The 25,695-nt window shown below is 37.1% G+C and overlaps 1 protein-coding gene across 1 annotated transcript in view; it reads right to left on the reverse strand.

Moving 5' to 3' along the window:
• Nucleotides 1-25,695, reverse strand: part of dner (delta/notch-like EGF repeat containing) — a 42,112-nt gene that overhangs the window by 12,684 nt on the left and 3,733 nt on the right. The window contains exons 2-5 of the mRNA XM_077566829.1: nucleotides 6,231-6,569; nucleotides 6,068-6,162; nucleotides 2,591-2,754; nucleotides 1,079-1,227 (exon numbers count right to left, since the gene is read on the reverse strand). Coding sequence (XP_077422955.1) covers nucleotides 1,079-1,227; nucleotides 2,591-2,754; nucleotides 6,068-6,162; nucleotides 6,231-6,569 — 747 coding nt within the window. The remainder of the gene's footprint in view (nucleotides 1-1,078; nucleotides 1,228-2,590; nucleotides 2,755-6,067; nucleotides 6,163-6,230; nucleotides 6,570-25,695) is intronic.

The following is a 25,695-nucleotide window of genomic DNA, read 5'->3' on the forward strand; positions in this document are numbered from 1 at the left end:
CTACTTGTTTTAGTCTAAAAATACTATTTTCAAGACCGCTGCGGTTGATATTGGATTAGTATTTTCTTATTTTGGGCCTAATATTTTCTTATTTTTCATAATCGTACAGGTAAATTTAAGTAAAATTTTCTTCTTCTGTTGGCAGATAATTTTGCTTTTTTAAAGCAATAATTTTTGTATTTTACTATGTTTTTTCCTTAAAATTTCTACTGTCCCTTTTGCAGTGTAATGCCCAGCTAGGTAGTGTATCAAGGCATTGCCTTGGAAATAAACGAAAGAGAGTTTGTAAACCTGCAAAAACTGAAATCTTAAATCCTAAATTTGCTTATTTTGCTCTGACTAATTATTACTACTTAAAAGAAAAATTGTCAGACAAGATTATTCTGTTTATTTTAAGATACTTATGGATGAAAAAGTATGAAAACTATCAGACAAAAGTGCCATATAGCTCTTTATTGTAAGCATTTTTTTCCTAGTAAAAAATCACCTGTTCAAAGTGCTGTTCCAGTTTCAAGCTATAGTAACTAAGCTTATTTTTCCTCTTTCCAGTCATCGCATTGCAAAAAAATTTTTTAGGAATTTTTAGGAAAGTAAAAAAAGTAATTTAAAAAAACACACGTTTCAAAGATTTTTTTTCTCATTTTTATCTTGAAAAATAATTTTTGCATTAGAAAATGTATCTCAAATTAAGCAAAATGTCTAACTTTTTCTTACTAAGACATTAGAGCTAATATTAAGACGAAGAAAAATATTCGTAACAAGCTCAAATAATGGCTTGCACAATGGTTTGCATTGGAATGACCAGCAGAGCCTCAGACTGGTAGTTCTATATTACAGCTTGAAAAAAGTCAACAACAAAAAAGACGCTGTGGTTGATATGGGCCTAGTAATATTTTTTTATTATACAGTATATATATATTTTTTCCGATTCGAACACCATTCGCTAACATGAATGGCGAAAAGAGATTTTAGGTGGAAGTCTAAGCTCTAGCTATCACACACCCAGTGTCTTTTTTTGTTTTTTTTAAGATTTTTCCATCTGAAACCCCCCCCAACCAAATAAATGGGGTTGACTTACCTCAGAGGGCTGTGTGACACATTTGCCTTTGCCCGAGCACTGGGGATCACTGAAGCTGCTGCCAGGTTCCACACAACTGCTTGCTTTCACTGTCAGGTTGAGACGCAGGGTGACCTCTGGGGCTGTTGGGTCGTCCACCTGGATTACACCTACCATGAGGAAGTACAATTACATACTACATCCGATTAGTTTGAGCATGTTTAATTAACAAGAGATGCATAATAACAAAGTAGTCCAAACGTGGACCAAATTTTTGACGCCCACGATCCAGAGGCAAAAACTCCCCTTGTGTGACCAAAATAGAGCGTGTGCCTTATCTCTCTCATAGCATTTAAGTTGAGGACATATCTTACAGTATCTTCAATCATAACTGGCAGCTACTCAAGCACTTGGATAAAAATACCCCCTTGGTGAACATCAATGGCATTTTTAGAGCCAATCAGCTGTGAGGACACCAATGATGGCACATACGCGATGCAATCTCCAACCAATCAGAGCTTAGTTGAGTTCCCTTCTGATTTAATTCATGCCAACCCAGATAACGGTGTTGAAAGTGTACAGTCAGGGCACATCACTCCAACAGATAAAATGAAAAACAATGACGCGCACCGAAATGCAATGTCATTGCGCCTTCCTCTTTACTGACTTTGCACATATTTATCCACTCACCATGTCCATGTGTGATTCATACCTCGATGATGCACATTTGAAGTGATATAAAAGCATGAATGCGGTGATTTGCAAGTGCCCCCACATTCCAGCCAATGCCGTGTACCTGCATTTTTGTCAAATCAAATCAGATAATCATTTTTTGTTCTTTAACTCATTCACTGCCATTGACAGCTATGAACGTCAAAAATTCATTTGAACTATTCGTATTAGTTTAACATTTTTTTCCACTTTTGTTGAAAATCTTGATTTTTTTATTGTACATTTAGTTTTGTACATAACATTTTTGATTAATCGCGAATTAACCAGTGAAGTCATGCGATTAATTACGATTAAAAACTGACGCCCCGAATTTTTAATAATATTTTCTTTCTTCTTTTTTTTTATTCATTCACTGCCGTTGACGGCTATAAACGTAAAAAATTCATTTGAACTATTTCTATTAGTTAAATTTTTTTTTCCCACTTTTGTTAACAAGAGTATGAAAACCTATAAAAAAAAGTATTGTACATTTAGAACATATAGAATTTGGGATTAATCGTGAGTTAACTAGTGAAGTCGTGTGATTCATTTATGGCAGTGAATGAGTTGACCTTCAATCCTTCAATCTTCCCCTCCACTCTTAATTATGCTTGTCCTGCTCATTTAAGTCTCTACATTTATTTAGTCCGTTTTTCGTCAGATTGACGAAAATAAAGTTCTCCCAGTGTCATAATGTTTCCTCAATCATTTGAGTTGTCGCGAAAGGGTGCTAGTGCAAACTTTGCCCTCCTCATCTTATGACTAAATAATAAAACAATGAGGTTTTCCATGTATTAAGTTGAAGAGATAGGAGCATCTTACTGAGGAAGTAGTTTTGTCCCAGAGGCAAGGCATGGTCGGGCACCACCAACCCATTGGAGGCCTGCAGGAACCACATTTTAGACCCATTTATGAAAGATGAATGCAGGAAGCCTTCTTCATTAACACGCCACAGCACTGGAGCGCCACCAGCATTCACTACCAACCTGTTGGGGCGGGAAAATGTTGGGGAAAGATTTAGACAAGGAAATATTCCTGGTTTGCATTGTTTGGCATGATCAATGAATGTACAGTAAATATATACGCCAAATAATATAGTCAAACACATTATGTTAATTTCTTATTATAAATCACGAATAACCATCTAAAAACTTGAAATAACTTGTATCAATTATATACAGTTTGTAAATAACACAGACTCTAACTGAATAGGTTCAGAGGGAGTTTAGCTAACCTTCACCCTAAAAAAATGTAATCTGACTACACTGTAAAAAAAAAAAAAAAATCCAAAAATTACAGAATTTTTATTTTTATTTTTATTTTTGGACAGATTCTAAAATATCATTTAATTTGTCTAAAAATAGACTGGGATTTTATGTACTGAATGTAAAATAACATGAAATAACTGTAACTATGAAAATGAACAATCTTTTTGTTCTTTTACATACACAAAAACCACATTACAAAAACATATATTTCTTGTTAAAATATGTTCACAAATGAATCTTAATTTCACAAATATTTGTCTGTTATTTTAAGGAATAAACTGTAAAATGCAACTTTAAAACTCAGGGGGAAAAAAAGGAAAAAAACAAAGTTACTGAGAAATTAAATGGTAAAAATGTGTAATTTGACGATAAATTCTTTATTAATTGACGTTTTTTATTGGGAAAAATACTAAAAACTATAAATACTCTAATGTCTTAGAGGGTAACATTCATTGACATTGTATTAACATTTATTTTGAAAGGATATCTAATGAGATATATTGAAAGGGGAAAGCTTGGGAGGGTGGATGATATGCAAAGCAAACAATTGAACTGACGGATGATGCTTCTATACATTTCATGTGATCTAAAATTACAACAAGAACAAAAAAAACTGTGGCGTGGCTCACTGGTAGAATGGTCATCTAGAGTCGCTGAGGTTGTGGGTTCGATCCCTTTTGTGAACATGCTGAATACAAAATATCTACTATATTTCTAGGTAATTTAATTATTTAAAATTAAATATTAAAAACAACCTGGAAAAAAGAGTAACATCTTGTTGAAACTACAACTTCAAATTGTATTTTAATTATGGGGTAAAAAACTATTTTTATGAGAAGTATGTAAGAGTAATTTTCTGTTATTTCACTGTATTTATTTGGCGCCCCAGTTGCCGGAAATGTACCGTTTGTTTTTTGTTTTGTTTTGTTTTTACAGTGTAGAATTGCATTGAAACACGATGTAGAAAAACAGAGCAGTCTCATCTGATTGCTCTCACTTCATAGCTCCCTGTCTCCGACCATGAACTGACTCACGATCCGTAATGAGGGGCAACGTCAAGGACACCATCTCAGCTCCTTGACTCTTCTGCATAATTTATTGACCTCACTCACAGGAATGTATCGCTGTATATGAGCATGCATGCTGAAAAGATGGAATACTCTGGAATGAGTAATACTTACTCAAGTCATTCATAAAGTCTCTTTATTAGGTGTGTAGGCAACGGTTTAACTGTCATATATGACTCTTCTTTGAGGAGTACCTGATGGACACGTAATGGGGCTGCACACAGGTTTATGTTTGACAACAAGTCCATATTAAAGGGATATTTGACTCATTTAGTCATTTTCAGCAGTAAGAAGTTAAAATTTTACATATAATTAATTTGATAACTTAACATTAATGTTCATGTACAATTAATACCTTTAAAAACACATTTTGCCACTTGCTGTCGACTAAAAATGACATCACTTGTGTCATGTTTGGGTTCTGGTTTTGGTTGTGTGTCTCCATTGGTTTTGAGTGTGTTCCTGCCCTTCCTCGTGTCCACCAATCCGTGCCCTCAGCCACCTGTGTCTTGCCCCAGGTGTGTCTCGTTAGTGTGTGTGTATTTAGTTCTCTGGTTTTGGTCAGTTCTTGTGGGATCATTGTCGCTGTCACCTCTGGTGTTCTGTTTGTTACTTTGATTTGGGATCTTTTCAGATCTTTGTTTATTTAACGCTAACCAGTACCCCTGTTAGTGTTTTTGTAAAATAAATTATGTTCAGTATAACCTGCATTCCTGCCGTGGTTCTCCTGCCTCCCTGCATTTGGGTCCTCCACTCCGCACTAGTGACAGAGTCAACTCCGCACCTGACAGAATGATCCCACCTCATGATTATGATGTTTCTTTAGTATTACTGGATCATGTGTTTCATTGGAGAACTGAGTGCATTCTGTTTTAAATACGTTAAACAGCACACTGAATTAAGAATAGCAATGTGCTGGCAGAGCTACGAGTTGTCTAGGGTACACCGGGGCTAGTTGTATCACGAGCGTGTTGTCACATTTCCCCACCAGAGGGCGCAACGAAAAGTTGAATACTCATTTTCTTCGTATAAATATTCAGGTATTGTGTACTGTCTGAGAAGAGACTAGCACATTGTGAGCTGAGAGGAGTGCCAGTTATGTGTTTTGCACAACCTAAAGTAAAAAAAAAATCAACTTCATATATTTTGAAACAGGCATCGTACATAAACAAATTCTAGCAGCAAATTATTTGGACTCGTTAGAGGATTCAGGCATCTTGTCATGCCTCAGTCACTGCTCTGTTTTAAGCTAACTTTAAACTAGAGCAAGTAATAGTCAACTTGGTAGTTTGGGGCAACTTGTCACATTCATTTTGGGGTTTGTTGTCACATATGCAAAGAACGGGTCAATGACAAACACACTGTGGCAACTCGGTTTACATATGCCAGAATTGTTCTTCAGATGATAGAATTCTGATGAATGTGGAAATTAATTTGCCATGTGCTTGTTTTATTAGTTGCAAAATCCAGTGTGACATCTTACCCCATATAGTGTGATAACTAACCCAATGGTGGGGCAACATGTCACATGTTCCCTACCTCTATTTGATGGCTTATAACTCTGCACTGACACAAAGTATGAAAAAAATATACCTAAGATTTTGGTCTTTCATCTAGTACACATTTTGTTTATATATATATGATGTATTGATTCCAAGAAATATATAAAAGTATAAAAACTACTGCTGTTTTATTGCTGGAGATACTCTTTCATCCATCTATCAACCCTAACCCATTTATCAAAACAAAAGGATTGTGTTTTGCTTTTATTTTATTCACCGTGGGTATTACTAATGCAGCTATTATTGTTAAAGCTTGACAAAAAGAATAATAATATTACTGAACGCAATATGCAGTTTCAAATGCATCGTTTCATTTTAAGCCTACAAGCCATTCAAGATGTACCATTTCATTGCTTTGATGATACAAGGGCAAGTCGAAAAGCTACTTCAAGGCACTCTTACTTCACAGCAGTTTCCTCTGGCACCTCCAGAGATAAAGTCAACGTTGCTGTCAGCTCACACAGCTCTGGGCTCACACAGTGCAGACCCTCGGTCACCTAAAGACGACCACAAAATGTTGTGTTTAGAGGCTCTAAAGTTAACAACCAGTAACAAGTTGTCTCACCCTGTCCGCCTCCCACGGCACCATCAGAAGCCGCTGGCCAGTTTTGGGTTGCCATGGCGGCAGGGTGGGGAGTGCTGATGTGGTGCTGGGGGACACGCCGGTTGGCTGCGGTGGCTGAGTGGCGGCCGAGGTTGTGGAGGCGACGGGGGTGGCCAGTTCAGGAGCTGACGGGGAGACGGGTTCCCATTCAGCCACAGTCAGTACCATCTGATCGCACTTCGGCCCTTCGTAGCCTTGGCTACATTCGCAGGTGTAAGTCGGCTCTCCCGCCTCTTCTCCATTGTGCAGGCTGCAGTTTCCATGGAGACAGGGACTGCTGGAACACGGGTCTGCGAAAAACTGAAATAATAGAGGAAGAAATAGACAGAAGGAGAATTGTTGGTGGGAAGCGTAATGAAAACATCTTCAGCTTCGTCACCAACTACCAAGCTGTGCATTTGGTCAGTTTTTCCAGTAAAAGTTTAAATAGCATTATTGTAGGTTGACTGGAAAAGCTAAACATAGCAAACAACAAGAATGCTTGTGGTTCAGTCTGTCACAGACGATCATCTTCACCGATGTTATCAAGCTACTATTTTTTTCCCTTGTTTCTATCCTGTTCAACTGCTTGAGCACGGAATTGTTTGTCTGTGCATCAGGGAAGTTTGATATGCTCCCACTGCTGTTGTTTCTGTTGTGATGGATATTTATTTAAAATACAGTCAGATAGAACAAGGTTTCAGAAGGGACACAAAGAGAGAAAGGAAGGAAGAAAGCAAAACAAATAAAAACTCATAAAGTTACTACACTTATCCCACTCGTTTTTTTTCTTCCATGTATGCGTAATATACTTTGAGATTCACACAAATTTGAATAAAAGTGAGGAGGGAAAAACAGTGTCAGTAAACCTGGCTCTAAAGTCTGAACAGCATGAAATGGATGGATAAATAAACTACGAATAAATTGACGGTTTACAATAATATGTTCTATGTGTGCCCACTAGTCTAAACACAGCATTCTGATTAATATCACGTTTGTGGAATATGAGTTAAGCAGCAAGATCCTCCCATTTATCCATCTCAGTGGTCGGCCATTTTGCCACTTGCCGGCGACTGAAAATGACATCATAGTTGCTCAGGGCTCGGGTAACCACCAATCAGGAGGGCTCAGCTTTGCCAATGTCACATGACCAAACTCAGAAAACAAGTGCGCCATGATTGGCCATTTACCTGAGCCCTTAGGCACGAGACAGTGATGTCATTTTCAGTCGACAGCAAATGGCAAAATGGACGCCTCCCAAAAGATGGATAAAAACGGGTAGATTTTGTGGCTTAATTCATATTCCACAAACACAATAATAATCAGAATGCTATGTTTAGACTAGCGAAGCTGCTAGAACATTATTGTAAAAAACGTCCCTTTTTTTTTTTTTTTCTGTTCATTTCAACATCCCAACATGAGACGATAACAATGGTCATCACTGGCTGAATCAAAAGCCAAAAGTAACGGGTACACACAAAAGCACACACACATGCACCGAGCAATGAGATAGATGCTTTCTGACAGCCATCATGCTGGTTCCCTTCATCAATATTTAAGCACATTTGAAGGGAACTATTCTTGTGTGGATGTTGAAGGTGAAAGAGGACAAAGCGGGGCTTACAATTCTGCCTGACAGCAAGAAGAAGCCTGCGCTTCTTTGGCTTAAAGCATCCCAAACTGTGCTCTCTTGTATTTTGGTGGTTTTTATTTCGATGATTTTACTTCAGTAACTTGTGTAGCTCTGTGATTTCAACACCAAAAGATTTAATAGCACCACGAGAGAAACAAAGTGTCGTCCTGAGAAGAGGCTGAACAGACGGATGGTAATGATGCTTGAACCAAGTCCCCTGGAAACTGTACTGAAGATTTATAAATATTTATTTCTCTTTTTATGTGTATGTGGTGTGGACTTAAAAAAGCGACTTAGTTTTCACCACATGTGGTGCTATGAGCATCAGATAAAAAGAGATGAGAACCGAAACTCGTTATCCCTCTTGCGGAACGTCAAAACTACATTAATGAGGGTGGATTACAAACAAAACATTGATATTTCCTCAGACAATATATGAATATTTTCATGTACCGCATATCATGATTTATACAGCATATAGAATCATTATTTCCATGTATTTTTTTATTTATTACAATGCTGCTGACTATTCTTGCAGCTACACACATTCACTTCTAGATGTATCGTATCTAATCATTCATGTACATATATAATATTTCTCCTACATTTGAATGCCACATACACTGCTGTTGCTCCTTACTTGTAGCACCCTATAATGTAATAATAATTTAACAAAACTTGCACTCAACTCGATCAAAAATGTAATACCACCCAATAATGTAATAATTTCACCCCCCCCCCCAAAAAAAATCCTTACTGATAATGTAATAATATTTTATTGATAATGTAATACCTTAACCGTATTACATTTTCACGTCGGTCTTTTTTTTCTTAAAAATTATCATGTAATACTTGACAGAAAATGTAATGTAGTACAGTATACCGGGTATGTTTATTTTCAGCCCAAAGTTCTACATGTTGTGTTTGGAGAATATTAGACAGTTACATATTTTGTACATTCACAACAACAAAAACAAAGTGTTAATATTTTGCTGTTAAATGTTTCAGAGTTGATTTCAACCCCTCTGATTTTAATGGAGGTCAGTGTTGGAGTTATTTGACAAGTTTATTGATTTAGAGTTAAACCAACTCTGCAGAGAGTTAATAAAATTAAGCTCCGCCCCCTTGATTACATCTGCTTAGCTGCAAAGACATCTGGGATAATGTAATACTGTATATTTGATATAATAATGCAATAAGATTTTACATTATGGATAAAAAATGTTATATAAAATATCAGTCAGGATTTTTATTACATTATTGTTGACATTATACGTTATTGGGTTTTATTAGATTTGTTATCGTGTTAAGCGCAATATTACATTTTCAGGCATTATTTATTATTTTCAGTAAATTATTGTACTATAGGGTGCTACACTCTTTCTGTTCAGTCTTATTGCCTGGTGCTGTAAATATGTAAAAATGTGCTTCTTGTTTGGTTGTTTTTCATACTGCGTTGTGCTGCTACTGTCCCCTTTGCTGCTCTAAAACCAAATTTTGTCATTGCAGGGAAAATACAAGCTTCCATTCTATTCTATTCTATTCTATTCTCAAACACACTGCACATCCAATTCTACAGAGGTTTTTCTTCCACCAGCCTTAAGGGTACTGTATGGATAAAGTATACTGTTAACGAATTGACTAGAATTTACAAGAAATAACGGGCAAAAAAGTTGCCAGCTAATTCTTGTAAAATCTCAGTACATTACTGTATTTTTTTTTACAAGTATTTACTGTATATAAATTACAGTTACTCACTGTATTTACTTTTACAGTAATTCACTGTAATCTAGTTTACAACCGTTTCTTGTATTCTACATAATTTACATAATAAATACATAATACAGTATTTCATTGTAAAATGCATCCATCCATCTTTCTTAACCGCTTATTCCTCAAAAGGGTCGCTGCTTTATCGGAGAAATGTGATGTGAAGACAATGCGGACTGCCCTCGCGCTAAAATATTGTTCTTGTCCTTGCTCCGGTGACGATACAGGGACCGCTGTTTGCTTCTTCTCCTATTGAGATACCCGCCAAAATCCAACAATCTTTACAGTATTTACCTTTAATCCGCATACATACGTGCCAAAACATAGTTGCTGTAAAATATACAGTATTTTACTGCTAATTATACAGCAAATTACTGTACTTTTTTTTTTACCTAAACTACACTTTGTTTTACCCATAATGCATTGCTGTATACAGTTAAATACTGTAACATTAAAAAACAAGAAAATGCTGTATATTTTTACTGTAGATTTTAGAGAAATTTGTTACAGTGTAATAATAAGACGTGTAGATTAGCCCTGTTGGCAGGAAGTTGGATGCTAATTGGAGAAACTGGTGATGCCTTAAAAAACTAAAAAATAAACAATGTTCTTTGGGAGGGATGCAAAATCACTTTGTGAAGTAATTGACTTGAAACAGTTGTTTGTTTGATTTCCGCTGGTGCTATATTATTAGCCCTACACAAGACTTTGTGAATTGACTGGACTAAAATTGTCCTAATTATAAACGTGTTGACTGTGTGTTTGCTGAATGTGCAGCATTCCTGCTTCCAATAAAATTATGTATATTTTATGTGTGAACCATTACTGACAGCGTAAATTTGTGTAGCCTATTTATTTGATAGTTTATCAATCATTGGTATGTACTGGATGAACTTTGAATGAACTTTTTTGAAAATGTAACTACAAGAAGCTATTATTATCATCAGTCATTTAATGATATTTCTATCTTACTATTGTGCTGTGGCTGTTTGCGTCTGTGCTTTATGTTCATTACTCTATGACTACAGTCGATAATTTCAGGCTGCAGCAAATCGTGTGAATAAAAATGATTTCTAAACAACTGATAATGACGTATATTAGCATCTTTATTTCCATGGTTCAACAATCAGAGGAATTAGATGCTCAGAAGCAAAGGTAATTGCTTCACAATGTGAGTGTTGAGGAAAGGAGTGAAGATGGAGTGGTAATTCCTTAAAACCCTGGAGAACCCACGGGGTCAAATTTGGCCCCTATAAATTCTGCTACTCAAATAACAAAGACCTTTTTCTTTTTTTTTACAAATTTAACTTCAAAAGTCCAGAGTGACACTTCTGACCCCTGCATGGGGGGCCATCTAGTGGATGAATATTGCACTTAAATGAGCCAGAGTGGTGGTGACAAGATGGCTTCCAACATGCTGTTTTGTTGAGCTGGAAATCAATCCAAACAAAACCATTTTCTCAGCAAACCAACAGATGGTAAAATTGTGTTTTTTTCAAATCTATTTCATATCATGTTGCAGAATGCCTAGGAGTATGTTTTATATATATATTTTGATAAATTAGCAACTCTGAGCTAGTTCAAAAAAACAAGGGTTAAAATTGAAAAACATATATTTTGGTGTTCAGTGAACTTATAGCAGTCATTTAATGTATAACTCATAATTTTCCAAAGAAGAAAAGGGTTCTTGGGTTCTCCAGGGTTAAACATCATATTTTGTGGAAACCAAATCAATATTATAAAGAAACATGGCATGAGAATAATAATCAATCAAAATACGTTTTGTTTAATATTAATATAATCTCCAAATGTTTGCCGTCCAAATAAAGCAATTTGTGTTTTAGATGAAAATATAATAAAAATGAAAATAGATGCTTGCTTTTTAATTTGTATTTTAATTTGTTTCTTTTAGTAAGTGGACAACTAACTAGAAGAATGACGGGATTTGCTTGCATTTTTGTTGTTGTACATGGTTATGTTGTATTTTCATGTTCTCTGTCAGATGTCTTTAAGTAGCTATCCATATAAAATGATGTTGTTTTCTTAACAATTAGTAATTGTAACATTTATTCATTCATCTTTCATTTATTGATTTATTATTTTGATAGCCTTTATAGTCCGTCAAGGGGGAAATTCAACTCACATTTGCTGTTTCTCAGCAGCAGTGATCGGAGTGCTTCATTTCAGCACTTTCACAGCCAATCACAGAATTAGCGTGACTCATTTGAGCTGAAGGAGATTAAACTGCAGGGGTATCGTTTATTTAATGATCTCATCTTCCAGCTAATTGCATAGAAATCCGTTGAAAAGCCATAGATGATGTAAAATTCACCTGCATCATAATTAAAATTGACCTTTCTTGGAGCAGCAAACAAACATTCTAAAATGAAAGTTAGGTCCAATATTTTATTTGGACAAAGAGTTATAATGATATTCTCCTCACACACCAACAAACAAAAAACATTCTCATATCATCGTTGACATTTAAAATCAAGAGATGCTTGCAAGAATGTATGTTTTACAACAAGGTTCAATTCAAGAACAGTAAAAGCCATACTAGATTTGGCCGAAAACATTTGGAGATGCCTCTGATGTTTTGGAATCAGATTCTTTGGACAGACCAAAGAACAGAATTTGCATCTGAGTGATGAGGACGGAAAAGTACAAATAAGGAAAGAAAGAGTTTTTTTTTTTTTTTTTGAACTCACCCACATACAAAATTAAAAAAATTAAAAAATAAATAAAAAAATTAAAAATAATAAAAATAAAATTAAAACAAAAAGAGAGAGCAATGATGATGACATGTCAAATCGGTAAAATAACCGAATGAACAATACTGAGCTCTCCAGAAAGAAAAAAGAAAGAAAGAAAGAGTTCATAATCCAAAGCATACCACATCAAACATGAACATGTTATAGCAATGGCGTGTGTAGCTGTTAATGCAACATGAATTAAGATGAATTGTATTGTATATGGAGCTGTACTTGGCAAAGCATCTCCAAAGATAAAACTCAAAATCTGGTATGGTCAATATGGTCCAAATAATATAAAGCCCCTAATAATGGATGTACTGTACCCAAACTCTACATAGAATGACTGTAGATAGTGTCATATTCCAAAGTTCCTTGTGAATTCCTTGTCCAATTACTACTGGACTTACAGTAACTCGAAGTGCATAAGTTTGTCTTTGTAGAGAGAATACAAATCAATAGAGGCAGCCATCACATCCCAAGGTGAGTACCACATATGTTGAAGTTGAATGAGGCTAATGAAATCTTTCTGCAAGTTGCCTCTAACTGTTCTACACCTCCGTTATTCCAACCAAGTTACCATGGTTACGAAGCAAGTGGGAACAATTAGCCCACAGCACAAGAGGCAGTGTGTCGTCGTTATCCCGCCCTCACCCCATCTGCTTCCGGCAATACTTGCAAGAGTCCCATCATGCTGTGAAAAGTGATATGTTATACAAGCCTTTCCTTTTGTCATCTGGGATTACTACTCTGCCTCCCGTTCTCAAAGTGTGCACAGCCCAATAGGCCAACTCCAAGACAGCACCCATGACACCGGATAGTAATAACCACAAACAACAGAAGTCTACCAAACTCTCCAATAAAAGATTATTTGATACATATCTCCATGTATTTTAAAGTGGAACGATTACGTTCAGTTTGATTCAATGCACTCACATCAAACCATTTTTTTGTATTTAAAAAAATAAAAAGGTCTTCCTATGTTCCAAAACATGCACAATAGGTCAGTTGAAAACTTGAAATTGTCCATTGACGTCAAAGTGAGTATGAATGGTTGTTATCATTTGTGAACTTTGTGATTGGCTGGTGACCACCAGGGTGTAAATCTAGGTTCCATTTTACATGAGCGGTATACAAAATGTAAGTATGTGGATGGATTAAAAAAAAACTAAAGTGTTATGGTTCTTAACATTATGAAAATGATTCCTGTCCCTGATGATTTTCAGGAAATGTTTTTTTTTTCTAATCGGTAACTTTAGCATAATCTATTCTAAAAGTAGAACATTGACTTTGCTTGGATTGTGAAAGATCTAGAATTACTATTGACATTATATTTATTGTACTTATGTTTTTTTTTTTTTTTTATTGTCTTAATGTGTAACCTATACTGTATGTGGGATCGACCGGTCCAGCATCTCACCAGCCAGACAAAGACATGTCCTTATATAGACAATAAAGAGATGGAATCTGATCTGCATGTATGTAAGCTTTATAATAATGTACCACTCTTTATAGACACGGATTTATCATTTTATTCAAATGAGAAAATGTGACGCTTAATTATGGAGGATTTATTGAAGAGTTAATTCTGCATCAGTCTTAACAATAATAATAATAATAATAATAATAATAATAATGTGCTGTACTCCAGGCAACAGTGTCAAATTTTTCACCAAAGAAGTTACCACTAGAACTAGCTGATTATAACAAATACGCTGTAATTACATAATCAGTCAGTGAGGCATTTGTTAGATTATGTTAATTAAATTTTCATGTTGCTGCATGGTCATAATTTACATCTGAAATGCACGCTGCATAATGAGTTCTGTGTAATTCAGCGGAAAGAAAATATCAAATTCATAATAGTGCCAAAATCGTTCTCAGAAATAATGCTTCAATGTGCTCTTATGAGGTTTAAGACCTCAATATAAAGTGCTGAAAACAAAGCAAACACACGGGAGGAAGATCTTTCTCACATTGCTAATCAAGTTAAACATGTATCGTGTCTTGATAGCAACATTGGAAAACAAAAGAAAAGTTTTGTTTGCCATGCTTTATCGAAATAGAATAAAAATGTTAGAGGGCTTTAGTTAGGTCAGACTTGTAAGCAAAAGAAAATAAGAGTTTAAAGTGACATTTATCTTAGTCAATAAGGGAACAGTGAAGTGAACTTCTACAAAGAAAATATTTTTTTGCTTCATTTTCCATTAATTTTCTGAGGTATGTGTAATGTATTGTTTTGAAGGTTTACCATTCAGGCAATATCCTGACATTATATCAGGCCCACATTCATATTAAGATGATTTATTACGTCTGTCAGTTAGAAAGCCACCCGGCAATAAATGCCTGGCGGTGCAGTGCCGTCCCTTTTGTCGACATACACTCTCGTTCGTCACTCAATTTAGCCCAATTCGACTTCAGTCATGACTTGGTGGCTGACATCAGCTCCTCACGGTGGCTGAATGCACATCATTAGAAATGTTTTGCACTGCCAATTCCCAATGCATCCAACCATCCAATTTCAGAACCGCTTATCGTCACTATGGGTCGATACAATGGCAACCAAATAATTCATGAATAAAAATGAGGGATTTGGGTTATTGTTGTTATACTCGACCATATTAAAACAAATGACACATTGCTTTATTCACCTTTGAGTGAGGATGTCCATTTCCACTAAAACATAAAACATAGTTGTATATGTAATTGATCATTATTAGGCTTTGCACGATCAGGATTTTTTGGGCAGATTATTGATCAGCGATCGAGGTTGAAAAAAATAAAAATAACTAATCCCCGATTTGATCAGAATATGGAGCAATATATTTATTTTTAAAATTATATTTACTCACCAGTTAACTGCCACCATTCGCGGGAGATAAGAACCAGCCCGGCACACGAATAGCGAAAAACCACATATAATTGACATAAATTGAAATGCATGGATAACTTTTTTTAACAAAAACATAAACATAAAATATAACATGTAATGTGTTATTTAGAAGAGCCGATCATTAACTTAATTGATCGATCGGGCATATTAAGGCTATTGCTCACCAAATTTTGTATAAAATGTTAAATATTTTGCCTCAGCATTGCATCTCTGCTTTTTGCAGATGACGTGGTGCTGTTGGCTTCATCAATCCGTGATGTCCAACTCTCAGTGGAGCGGTTTGCAGCCGAGTGTGAAGCGGTTGGGATGAAAATCAGCACCACCAAATCCGAGACCGTGGTCCTCAGTTCAGAGATGAGATCCTTTAGAGGAGTTCAAGTATTTTGGGGTCTTGTTCACGAGTGAGGGCAGGATGGAGCGAGAGATCGACAGGCGGATCGGTGCTGCGTCTGCAGTGATGTGGACTCTGTATCGGTCCGTTGTGGTGAAGAAGGAGCTGAGCTGAAAGGCGAAGCTCTCGATTTACCGGTCGATCTACGTTCCTGCCCTCACCTATGGTCACGAGCTGTGGGTCGTGACCGAAAGAACAAGATCCCGGATGCAAGCGGCTGAAATGAGTTTTCTCCGGGCTCTCCCTTAGAGATAGGGCGAGAAGCTCGATCATCCGGGAGTGACTCAGGGTCGAGCCGCTACTCCTCTGTGTTGAGAGGAACCAGCTGAGGTGGCTCGGGCATCTGGTTCGGATGCTTCCTGGACGCCTCCCTGGAGAGGTGTTCCCACCGGCGGGAGGCCCCGGGGACGATCCAGGACATGCTGGAGAGTCTCTCAGCTGGCCCGAGAACGCCTTAGGATCCCGTCGGAGGAGCTGGTTAAAGTGGCTGGGGAGAGGGAAGTCTGGGCATCCCTCCTAAAGCTGCTGCCCCTGCGACCCAACCTCAGATAAACGGTAGAAGATGGATGGATGGACGGACGGGCGGATGGATGGATGGATGCTAAATATCGTCCAATCACAATCCAGGCGATCAGATTGGTGTACAGTCTAGTGGGGAGTCTAGGGACAATCTAAACGTTGATGTTGCAATGTTAATAGCTCAACAAACATGGATTTTTTTTTTCTTTCCCCAGACCAGATCAGTGTTAAGTCTCATATTGGCCTTAGTATTGTATTGTTAATATATAGTACTGAAAAGCCAGGTCATTTCCTGGTTCACAAATTCTATTTCTGAATTCAAAATGTATTATTACGCTTGTCACCTTTGCCATCAATGGTATACTTCAGTGGCTGAATCTAATTAAAAGGCAAAAAGAAAAACCTCACTTGTGTTAATCCTATAATTGATTGCTGAACTGAACTCGTGAAATTTGCTAATGTCCCGCCAAGTTTTGTTGGTCTTTTTGACCATATTTTTCCACATAATGTTGGTTAAAATGCAAATTAGTATTTCCCACTTGTTGTCTAATATACCAGCTTTAGAAGAAAAAAAATGTCTCTGTCATCATTTCACAGCAGATGAATGACGTAAAATACAAAATTCACGTTTGTTCCAACTGCACATTATTTACAGCGGCCCAGTGGACCAATTAACAGCCTTGCTGGGTGATTTTTTTTTTTAAATATGACTTGCTTTGAAAGGAGAAACAAATGCAAAAGTGTACCAGATAATACTGTAAATGATTTGAATCCAAGATAGATAAATAACCGTTGGCACCTAAAATGACTGCCATGCAGAAATGCATCCATCCATAAATAGTCATCCTTTCCAAAGTGTTCTGCTGCCATCTGCTTTATATTCATCCTTGTCGTGGTACCATACAGTAAGACAGCGCAATGCTTATGTAAAAGAGTGTTTTTGTCTGCAAGCCTTTAATGTTTGTGTCTATTTCTGCACATCAAAGCATCCATCATCCATTCCCTCGCAAACCCCTTTGCCTTCAAGCCCAGTGGCTTCAAGGAGCAACTCCTCTTTTCAAAATGTGCTTCCACGGAACCCGCATAAACATTGCAGAGCACCTTGATAGCTTTCAATCTTGCCTGAGAGCGTGAATAAATGATAATGAGGCAGCGGTGGAGCGATAAGGAGGAACATGCTAGAGAAGTCGTTTCTTGTCTTTTCAACTTTGCTTCATGTTTTCATGTCTTTGGATGTGTCATTCATAATTTAGCGCGCAGTCGGAGGACGAAAGGGTCCCTGTGCTGTCGTCGAACAAACAGGCAATAAACGGGTGCGATTGCCAGACATCATCCCTCACAAGACAACTAACGTACCGCTAAGCCAAATGTGCAACTTGACACGGGAGAATTGATGGAAGATAATGAGAAGCAGAGGAGGAAAGCAAGGAGAATACTAAGTGATAGGAGAGTGATTTAAGCTTCTATTTATAACCTCTCTAAGTATGAGGCTTTTGGGCTGCTGACCACCGTCGCTCCTGGAGGGCTTTGGACAAACTTGTCAGTCTTGTTCCTATAGCAAATAACACGATTCCGTCTGGTGCTACATCTCCCATACACAGCCTTGCCACATTACAGTGACAGCTCATCCGTCCACATGATGCATGTATTCTGTACAGTGAGGACACTCAGCGGCGGCCCTGATTCTTTACTAGCAGGACTTTAATATCGCCACTGTTGTAATGGAGATAACAAGCTCAACACGCCTCCGCTAAGTGCTTACAAAAACATACGCATGAAATGCAATCTTCACAGCCTACATCCATTTTCTATCTCAGCTGACTTTGGGCAAGCGGCAAGGTACATGCTGGATTTAGTCGCTAGCAAGGTCAAAACACTAAACACTATTATAAGCACTGACCCACATTTACAACCTAAATTCTAATTCAATAAGATTGAATTCATTTATTCTCATCAGTCTTTTCTCTTTTTCTCCGTACCATTTGTTTTCGCTGTACTTCTTTGAGCGCATATGGCTGTTGGATTTATTTGTTTTTTTTTTTGCCCAATCATATTTCAGCCTCTATCTGCTGCCAATTTCACACCTCTGCCCTGGTCCATCACCCTTATGTGAGTAATGGGGCAAAGCCCTGCTCCTTAATGACATCAGCATTGTTCTAGCCTCTGATTGGTTAGACCAAAACTAGTATACCTAAAGTACATTTAATAAGCAGCATCTCTAATGAGTATGCAGAGCTGCAAACTGTTATGTTGTGGATTGTCTGTGTTTTGTTACCATCCTCTGCCAGTATCTCCGGTGATGTAGTGCACACTCATGATCAGTGGATGCTAGCAGACGAGTCCAAAGTTAGCCAAAAGCTAACGACTTGAGACTAACCCCGAATCGCGGCTAGTTTTGATAGATTCATATCAAAACTACAAACCCAATTCCCAAAAAGTTGGGACACTATAGAAATTGTGAATAAAAACTGAATGCAATTATGTGGAAGTGCCAAATTTCAATATTTTGTTCAGAATAGATGACAGATCAAAAGTTTAAACTGAGAAAATGTATCATTCTAAGGGCAAAATATGTTGATTGTTAATTTCATGGTGCCAACAAATCTCAAAAAAGTTGGGACAGGTAGCAGTAAGAGGCTGGAAAAGTCAATTGCACTTGTAAAAAAAAAAAACAGCTGGAAGACCAGTTACCACTAATGAGGTCCATTGGCAACTTGATTGGCGTATAAAAAGAGCTTCTCGGAGTGGCAGTGTCTCTCAGAAGCGAAGATGGGTAGAGAATCAACAAGATAGTGGAGACACATCAGAAAGGTGTTAACCAGCGAAAAATTGCAAAAAGGTTGAAGTAATCGTCTACAGTGCAAAACATCATCCAAAAATTCTGAGAATCTGGAACAGCCGTGTTTTGGCGCAAAATGAAAGAGTTTTCTTATCTTTTTCCACGTTTGATGTATGGCATACATTCAGATCAGAAACAATCCTTCACTGGCTAAAAATGGCTCTTAAGCTGCTCCTGCTGCCACTTTGAATTAGTCTCAGACACACACTAGGGGAGTGAAACATTTTGCTCAACCTTTGTCAAATAAAACGTGATAAGACTTATCTCCTGTCTTTGTCACACTGACTGGTCCCCATGTCTGCTAAATATGGACATACATATTCTTTGCTTTTCTCCAGCACGGCATTTCCTGCTTGGTGTTATATACTCCCCAGCTGTTGATCTTTTGGCTCCAAACTCGTCATCACTCTGTTGCCATGGAGAGAGGCACGGTGTTCCAAATTGGGTCTCCTATTGTGAGAGCGCACTGGACATGTACCATGACGCTCATCCAACAGCTTTGTGCCTGAAGTGGTGCAAAATGTTGACTTAAAGGTCAACCTAGAGTTTAATTGTGTTTGTGACTCTCCTAGAGACTCTCAACCTGGCTTACATAACGTGTGTGTGCACAGGATGAATATAAGTGCAGTCGAATGTGTGGTTGGTGCAATATAAAAAGAAAATAATGAGAAAGAAAAATGAAAAATGAGAAAACTGACTTTGGGTGTTTACATTAGCGATTTTGTAAAATAACATTGGCGTCAGGTGGAATTGCCATCACTTTTCAGAAAAACTAAAAAGACATGTTTGTGAAGACATTGACATTCCATTGTCAAAGAGAGCAAACCATTTTTAACACTTATACTAATAATTTGTGAAAATACAGTAACAGACCCACGTGACGTGAGAACGGACCAATAGTTAAGATTCATGAACAAATATGTAATTATGACCAAATTCAGACATAGGAATTTTCCACGTGACAAGTAACTATTTACTATATGGGGCTTTTAAATTTCCTGTGAAGTCACAATCATAAAAACCTTAATGGGGAAGTCAACCTTAAACATTTCTTGACAATAAAATATTATACATGACCTCATTAGTCTAAACATGACATTCTGATTAATAATACATTTGTGGAGTATGACCTATGAAGCAAAATCCAGCCGTTTTTATCCATCTCAGGGGGCGGCCATTTTGCCACTTGCTGTCGACTGAAGATGACATCACAGTTGCTCAATGCTCAGGCAATGAACAATCACAGCGCACCTGTTTACTGAAGGTGAGCTGTGATTAGTCAGCAACTGTGATGTCATCTTCAGTCAACAGCAAGTGGCAAAATGGCCGCCTTCTGACAAAAACTGCTGGATTTGGTTGGTTAACTCATATTCCACTAACACAATATTAACCAAAATACCGCATTGAGACTAGTATGGCTGCATAAACATATTGTCAAGACATTTTTGAGGGGTTGAGCAATGTTTACAATTGACAAGTAGACATGTAAATGTCAGTGTCCACAATTACTACTGTTGACTGCTTAATGTGCTGTCTTTAATGTCTCAGATGCTACAGTATGTTACTGTTGCATTATTGTGTGTATCTGTTTATTTTTTGTCTACTGTCTTCCAAGTATTTCTAGTATTTTAATACAACCCCATACTGGATCTCTGCACTTTTTGATAAGTATATTTCCAACCCCCAACAGATTTTCTTCTTCCCACATAGGCACAGATGTTAATACGTGCTAATCGTCATGTCTGCAGCAGCGCCCAAGGCTGAAGACAACTCGTTGCTCGGCTCTCTGCTGGAGCAGCTCTGTTGGTCCTAAAGGGATTTGTTGGATTTAGCTGGCATTTATTGTCTGCAGCAAAGCGATATTCGGGACACATAGCAGTACACCAACATCCCATAGTGTGCTGGCTTGTCTCCCACTTGGCGTCATTAAAGTAATACTTTGTAAGATCTACTTAACAGACAAGCTGTGAATCTGAGAAGTAGCCCACTGGAGACAGCTTTGCATCCACTATTATGGTGCTATTTCTTTTGGAAATCGCTCTGTCTTTATGTAATGGAATTGTGAACAATTCCGGATATGACCTGCAAGAATCTATGAGGAAGCTGTGGGTAACAAATAATTTCTCTCTTTCACAACATCTCAAAGCTATAGGGATATTCCCGGGATTCCTGGTACCTGGGTAACGGTTCTGTACTGTTACTTAACACTACTGACAATTAACCTTTTTCAATATAGAAACTTAGACAAATAGAAAAAACATCATCTTAAATATAAAACAAATTATTAAAAAAAAAACAATGAAACACGACAACAGATACAAAGAAGTCATTACTTTTTAGTTACATTATCCCTGAAATATTACAGATGTTGCACTTTGTACATCTATCTAATATTAAGAAAAGAAACAATCCCTCTATTTTCATGTGATGTAATGAGGTGCAAACATCAGGCAGGCTTTTGGCTATTTGAGAAGAATGTAATCAGGTGCAATGTCAGCTTGTTAGATGTTTCAGTTGAGTTTTTTATTATTTTTATTTTTTTTAAGTAGTATACTTTAGTTTGACCCCCTCAGGTTACAGTTGACAACAATAAAAATGTATTTTGTTGTTGTTTATTGAAAAACATTTATTTCCACTTAATTAAACAGAAATGCTAACGCTAGCTCAAATTGACAAGTGTCCTGCCTGATCTACCATTATTGTAGTGCCGTAAATTAGGTGACATGATCGCCATAGCAACAATACAGCCTGCCATCTCCACTCCAGTCAAACGCATCATGATTTTGATGCTCTTATTTTAATAAATTACAGTATTACATACCACTACTGTATGTACTTATATATACAGTATACACACACACACACACGCATAAGAACCATCAAACCAACTCCTTCTCCTCTTGAACTTCTTAGAGATCAAAAGGCAAACTTATGTAAAAATGGAGATGATTATCCACTAGCAAATAGCAGTGAAAGCTCAAAGCGTTGTTTTCCCCCCTTCAAATATTAATACTCTATCAAAGGTATGATCATGTTTGCAAACAACAAGTATCCCAATTATTAGACCACCTGTCACTGATTACAGGAGGACAATTTTGTCTTACTTTGCCTTATCTCACAATTAAAGAAAAAAAAAGTGTATTAAAGTGAACCATCCGCTAGAAACTGACACCCACTCAAAAAGGTTTGTAATTGTCTATGTCACAACATGACAACAACTTTTTTTCCTATTAGGCCATTAAATTCTACATGACCTGAATAAATGAAGCTGAGGGGTGAAGAGTGAAGAAGCAAGCACCAAAGAGGCATCGTCTTGTTATAAGAAGTAAACAGGTTCCCAGAATGATGCGCAGTATATACTTTTTTTTTTTCTAGACTCCACTCACTAACAAGCGAAGATTTTCAAAGAGACCACAGAACTTTGAGTTTACTTAATTGGACAGCGCTCTATGTACTACCACAAACACACACACAGGCACACACGCAATTAGGATGAAGACATAACTTCAGGACTTGGCTTTGTTTACTGCAAGCGTTTCATCTGGATGGAGAGCAAATTTTACAGTGAAAGTAAAGTAGCCAACCAAATGGCAAACAATAATGGCTCTATTTCTGTGCCCAGTGCAAGTCTGGCATGAGGCGTCATCTACATCTGCACAGGGGCAGGTTAGACTAAGTTTTGGTATTTTTGCAGACCCATACAAGCGGATGCAGCATGGCGCATTCAAAAAAGGGAATTTTGTGCCATTGTGGGCATGAACACAGCCGACTTGTTCAATTCATGGCAATATACAGTTGTGCTTGAAAGTAAAGTGTACATACCCTGTATTTAAACTTATGAGGATGTTCAAAAGCTAAACGACACAAAAATGCCATGAATCGTCACAAAAATTCACAAATTCATGTCATGTCAACTTCAACCTCTGAAAATGTCAAAACAATTGCCACAGTATTCTGGATTTTATGGACATTAAACTTTGAAACACAACTGTAACTGAAAATCTAATTATTTTGAATCTAGCTGTATGTCATGTCCGTTTAAAAACACATGAAAGGGTCATGTGATTTGATCATTCAAGTACACCTAATACGTGCGTGTAGTGATTGTACATATTTAAGTGGTGGTGTTATTCTGTTTATAAAAACATTTCTTCAAATAGCAGCACTTCTAAAGTTGTCAATAATTAATAATGTAAAAAGTGCAAGCTTTAGTGATGATGTGGCCAAACGGTGTACCTTGTTACGTCAATCCAGCAATTTACATGGAACGCTTTCTTGCACTAACTCTCAGCAAGACACAAAAAAAGTGTGAATTCCAGTACAAAACATGATGAGTTAATGAGATATTTATAACATTAGAGATTAAATGTGACTTTAAATAGTGCCACGGCTCTCATAATGAAAAACAACCATGTGACGTAACATCTGCCTGGACTAGCTTTATGATTGACAGCTGTTATCTTGTCAGAAAACCAATTATGTAATTTTCATAATTAATGTGGTGGAGACTGAGGAGAGGAGGTCGTGAACATGCAACAAGAAAATACCTCAATAAAACCCGAAAACAAACATGGGAATTGATATTAGAACTGTTGACACAAGGTCTGATTGGCAAAACGAATAAAAACGAATAAAAACTAAAAACAAGACATGATGATGAATGCTTGCTAGAAAATGCTCCACCATCCAGAATTCGGAATTGTACAACCTCTGGGTTATTCAGCTCACTCATTGTATTCATCAGCTTGCCAGCTGTGATTGTTTCGTTATCTTTTCATTTTGTTTCCTTTCTTTTTTTTGGGCTCCCTCATTGAGCCGTCCATCAAGCAGAGGAAGAAAGGATGCAAAGCATCGTCGCACTTTTCCAATCAGGTCATTCAGCAAATCTCAATTGACTGCTGTTCCAGTTTCCATGGTGAAGGAACAAGCGCAGGGATAGATAGGAAGAGAGAAGGGAGGGAGGCAAAAAAAAAATCAATGATTCCCCTTGAGCTCAACTTGAGGTCTGTGTTGGCCACCAATAAAAGCGGAATAGATTTTAGTTGCCGCATGTTTCAGAAGCGGAAAACTGCTTCAAGGGGTCGTTCGCATGAGTGCAAATGTTCTCAAGGCACATATCCTTTGTGCTTTCAATTTTTGATTGACAAAACAAAAAAAACATTATTTTGCTCTTTGTATTTTCTCCTTACACAAAAAGCTGAACAGATACTGATGTTGGCCTGCTAAAGCAAGTCAATATTTAAATAAATCTATTTCACGTTTCTTGCTCAAATCTGTGTCAAAATTGCAAATTGTCTTCACTTTCACTCTTAAAGTTATGGTAGTAATCATGCTGTCTTATCAGCGTCTTGTTATGGGTTATCGACAAAGGAGAAAAGCTCACGAACAGATTTAGACAGATTTGTGAGCAATATTTGAGAGAAATAATATGTAGCCATTTCTTTTAGATCTTTGAGTCCTGCTCACGAAAAATGGGAGCAAAAACAAAAATGTAGCATTTATATTTTTTACTATATTTTTTTACAGAAATTTTGTCTGTTTAGATGTTTTATGTAATTTTCACACGTTTAAAATAATTCATTCATTCAGCCCTGGTTTGAACGGGGAAAAAAACATCACTATTCCAATGACAATTTATTTTATTGCTGTATGTCTGCGTGATCGCATTGTCAACTCATTCATGCCCACATGCACGTGGAAGAGCAGACTTGGGCCAAGTTACTTCAATAACATATCACTATTTTCATTCTTCTTTCAACGAAAGGGAATTGCATGTACTGAATATGGCTTGGTTGACTAATGGTCTTTCATTGCTATTGTCAAATTTCCAGTTCTTGTGCATTAATGTAAACATGCAAACTCAGTCCTGTGGCCCATTTTTTCCATTTCATATTTCTGATCCAACTGTAAGTCTAAAAGTGAATTATCAGAAATCTGTCATCTTTACTTTGTGTGTGTTTGTGTGTGTTAGAACAGTGGTTGTGTAACTTTTTACACTAAGAAGTAAAAATATTTAACTCTCCTAATAAATCTATAATGACCAACATTACAATATGGGCCCAAGTGGTCAGTTTTTATTCCCAAAAGGTAATATTTTTGCTAGCCACTAGAACATCGTGTCGGACCCAATGGGTTGACTGCCACTTACCTTCCCCAGCTGGGGCCTGCAATTGATCATCGCTAAATCCCATGATTTAGTCTCAAACGCCCCCCCCCCCACCCCCGCTTTGTTCTCGCTAGCTTTTGCTCGCTTTTCCCACTAGACACTCTTGTTAGCTGCTCCAGCTAATTCATGCTAGCTGGCTGCTCGTTAGCCGCTCCAGCGAGTTCTTGCTATACCACTTTTGCTCGCCGCTCCCACTAACTCTTTTTCGGCAGGCTGCTCGAGCCCACAAAGTTTCTTTAGTGTGGTCTCTCATGCAACAATAGCACATTTATGAATTTATAAACAGAAAAATATTGCCCTTAAAAGTTCAAAGTTCAGTATAACTGAACTGTATTTAACAACTGTACTCTACTGGATTTTTTTATTCAATAATAATTTAAATAAAAAATTTAATAATACTACTAGGCCTACAACTTTTCTTCTCGAGAAAAATAAATAAATAACAAAAGAGTTGCCTTTTTTTTTTTGATTGCCAATTGAAAAGGA

This window comes from Vanacampus margaritifer, chromosome 5 (genome assembly GCF_051991255.1).
Source record: "Vanacampus margaritifer isolate UIUO_Vmar chromosome 5, RoL_Vmar_1.0, whole genome shotgun sequence".
In the NCBI taxonomy this organism is placed as follows: Eukaryota; Metazoa; Chordata; class Actinopteri; order Syngnathiformes; family Syngnathidae; genus Vanacampus; species Vanacampus margaritifer.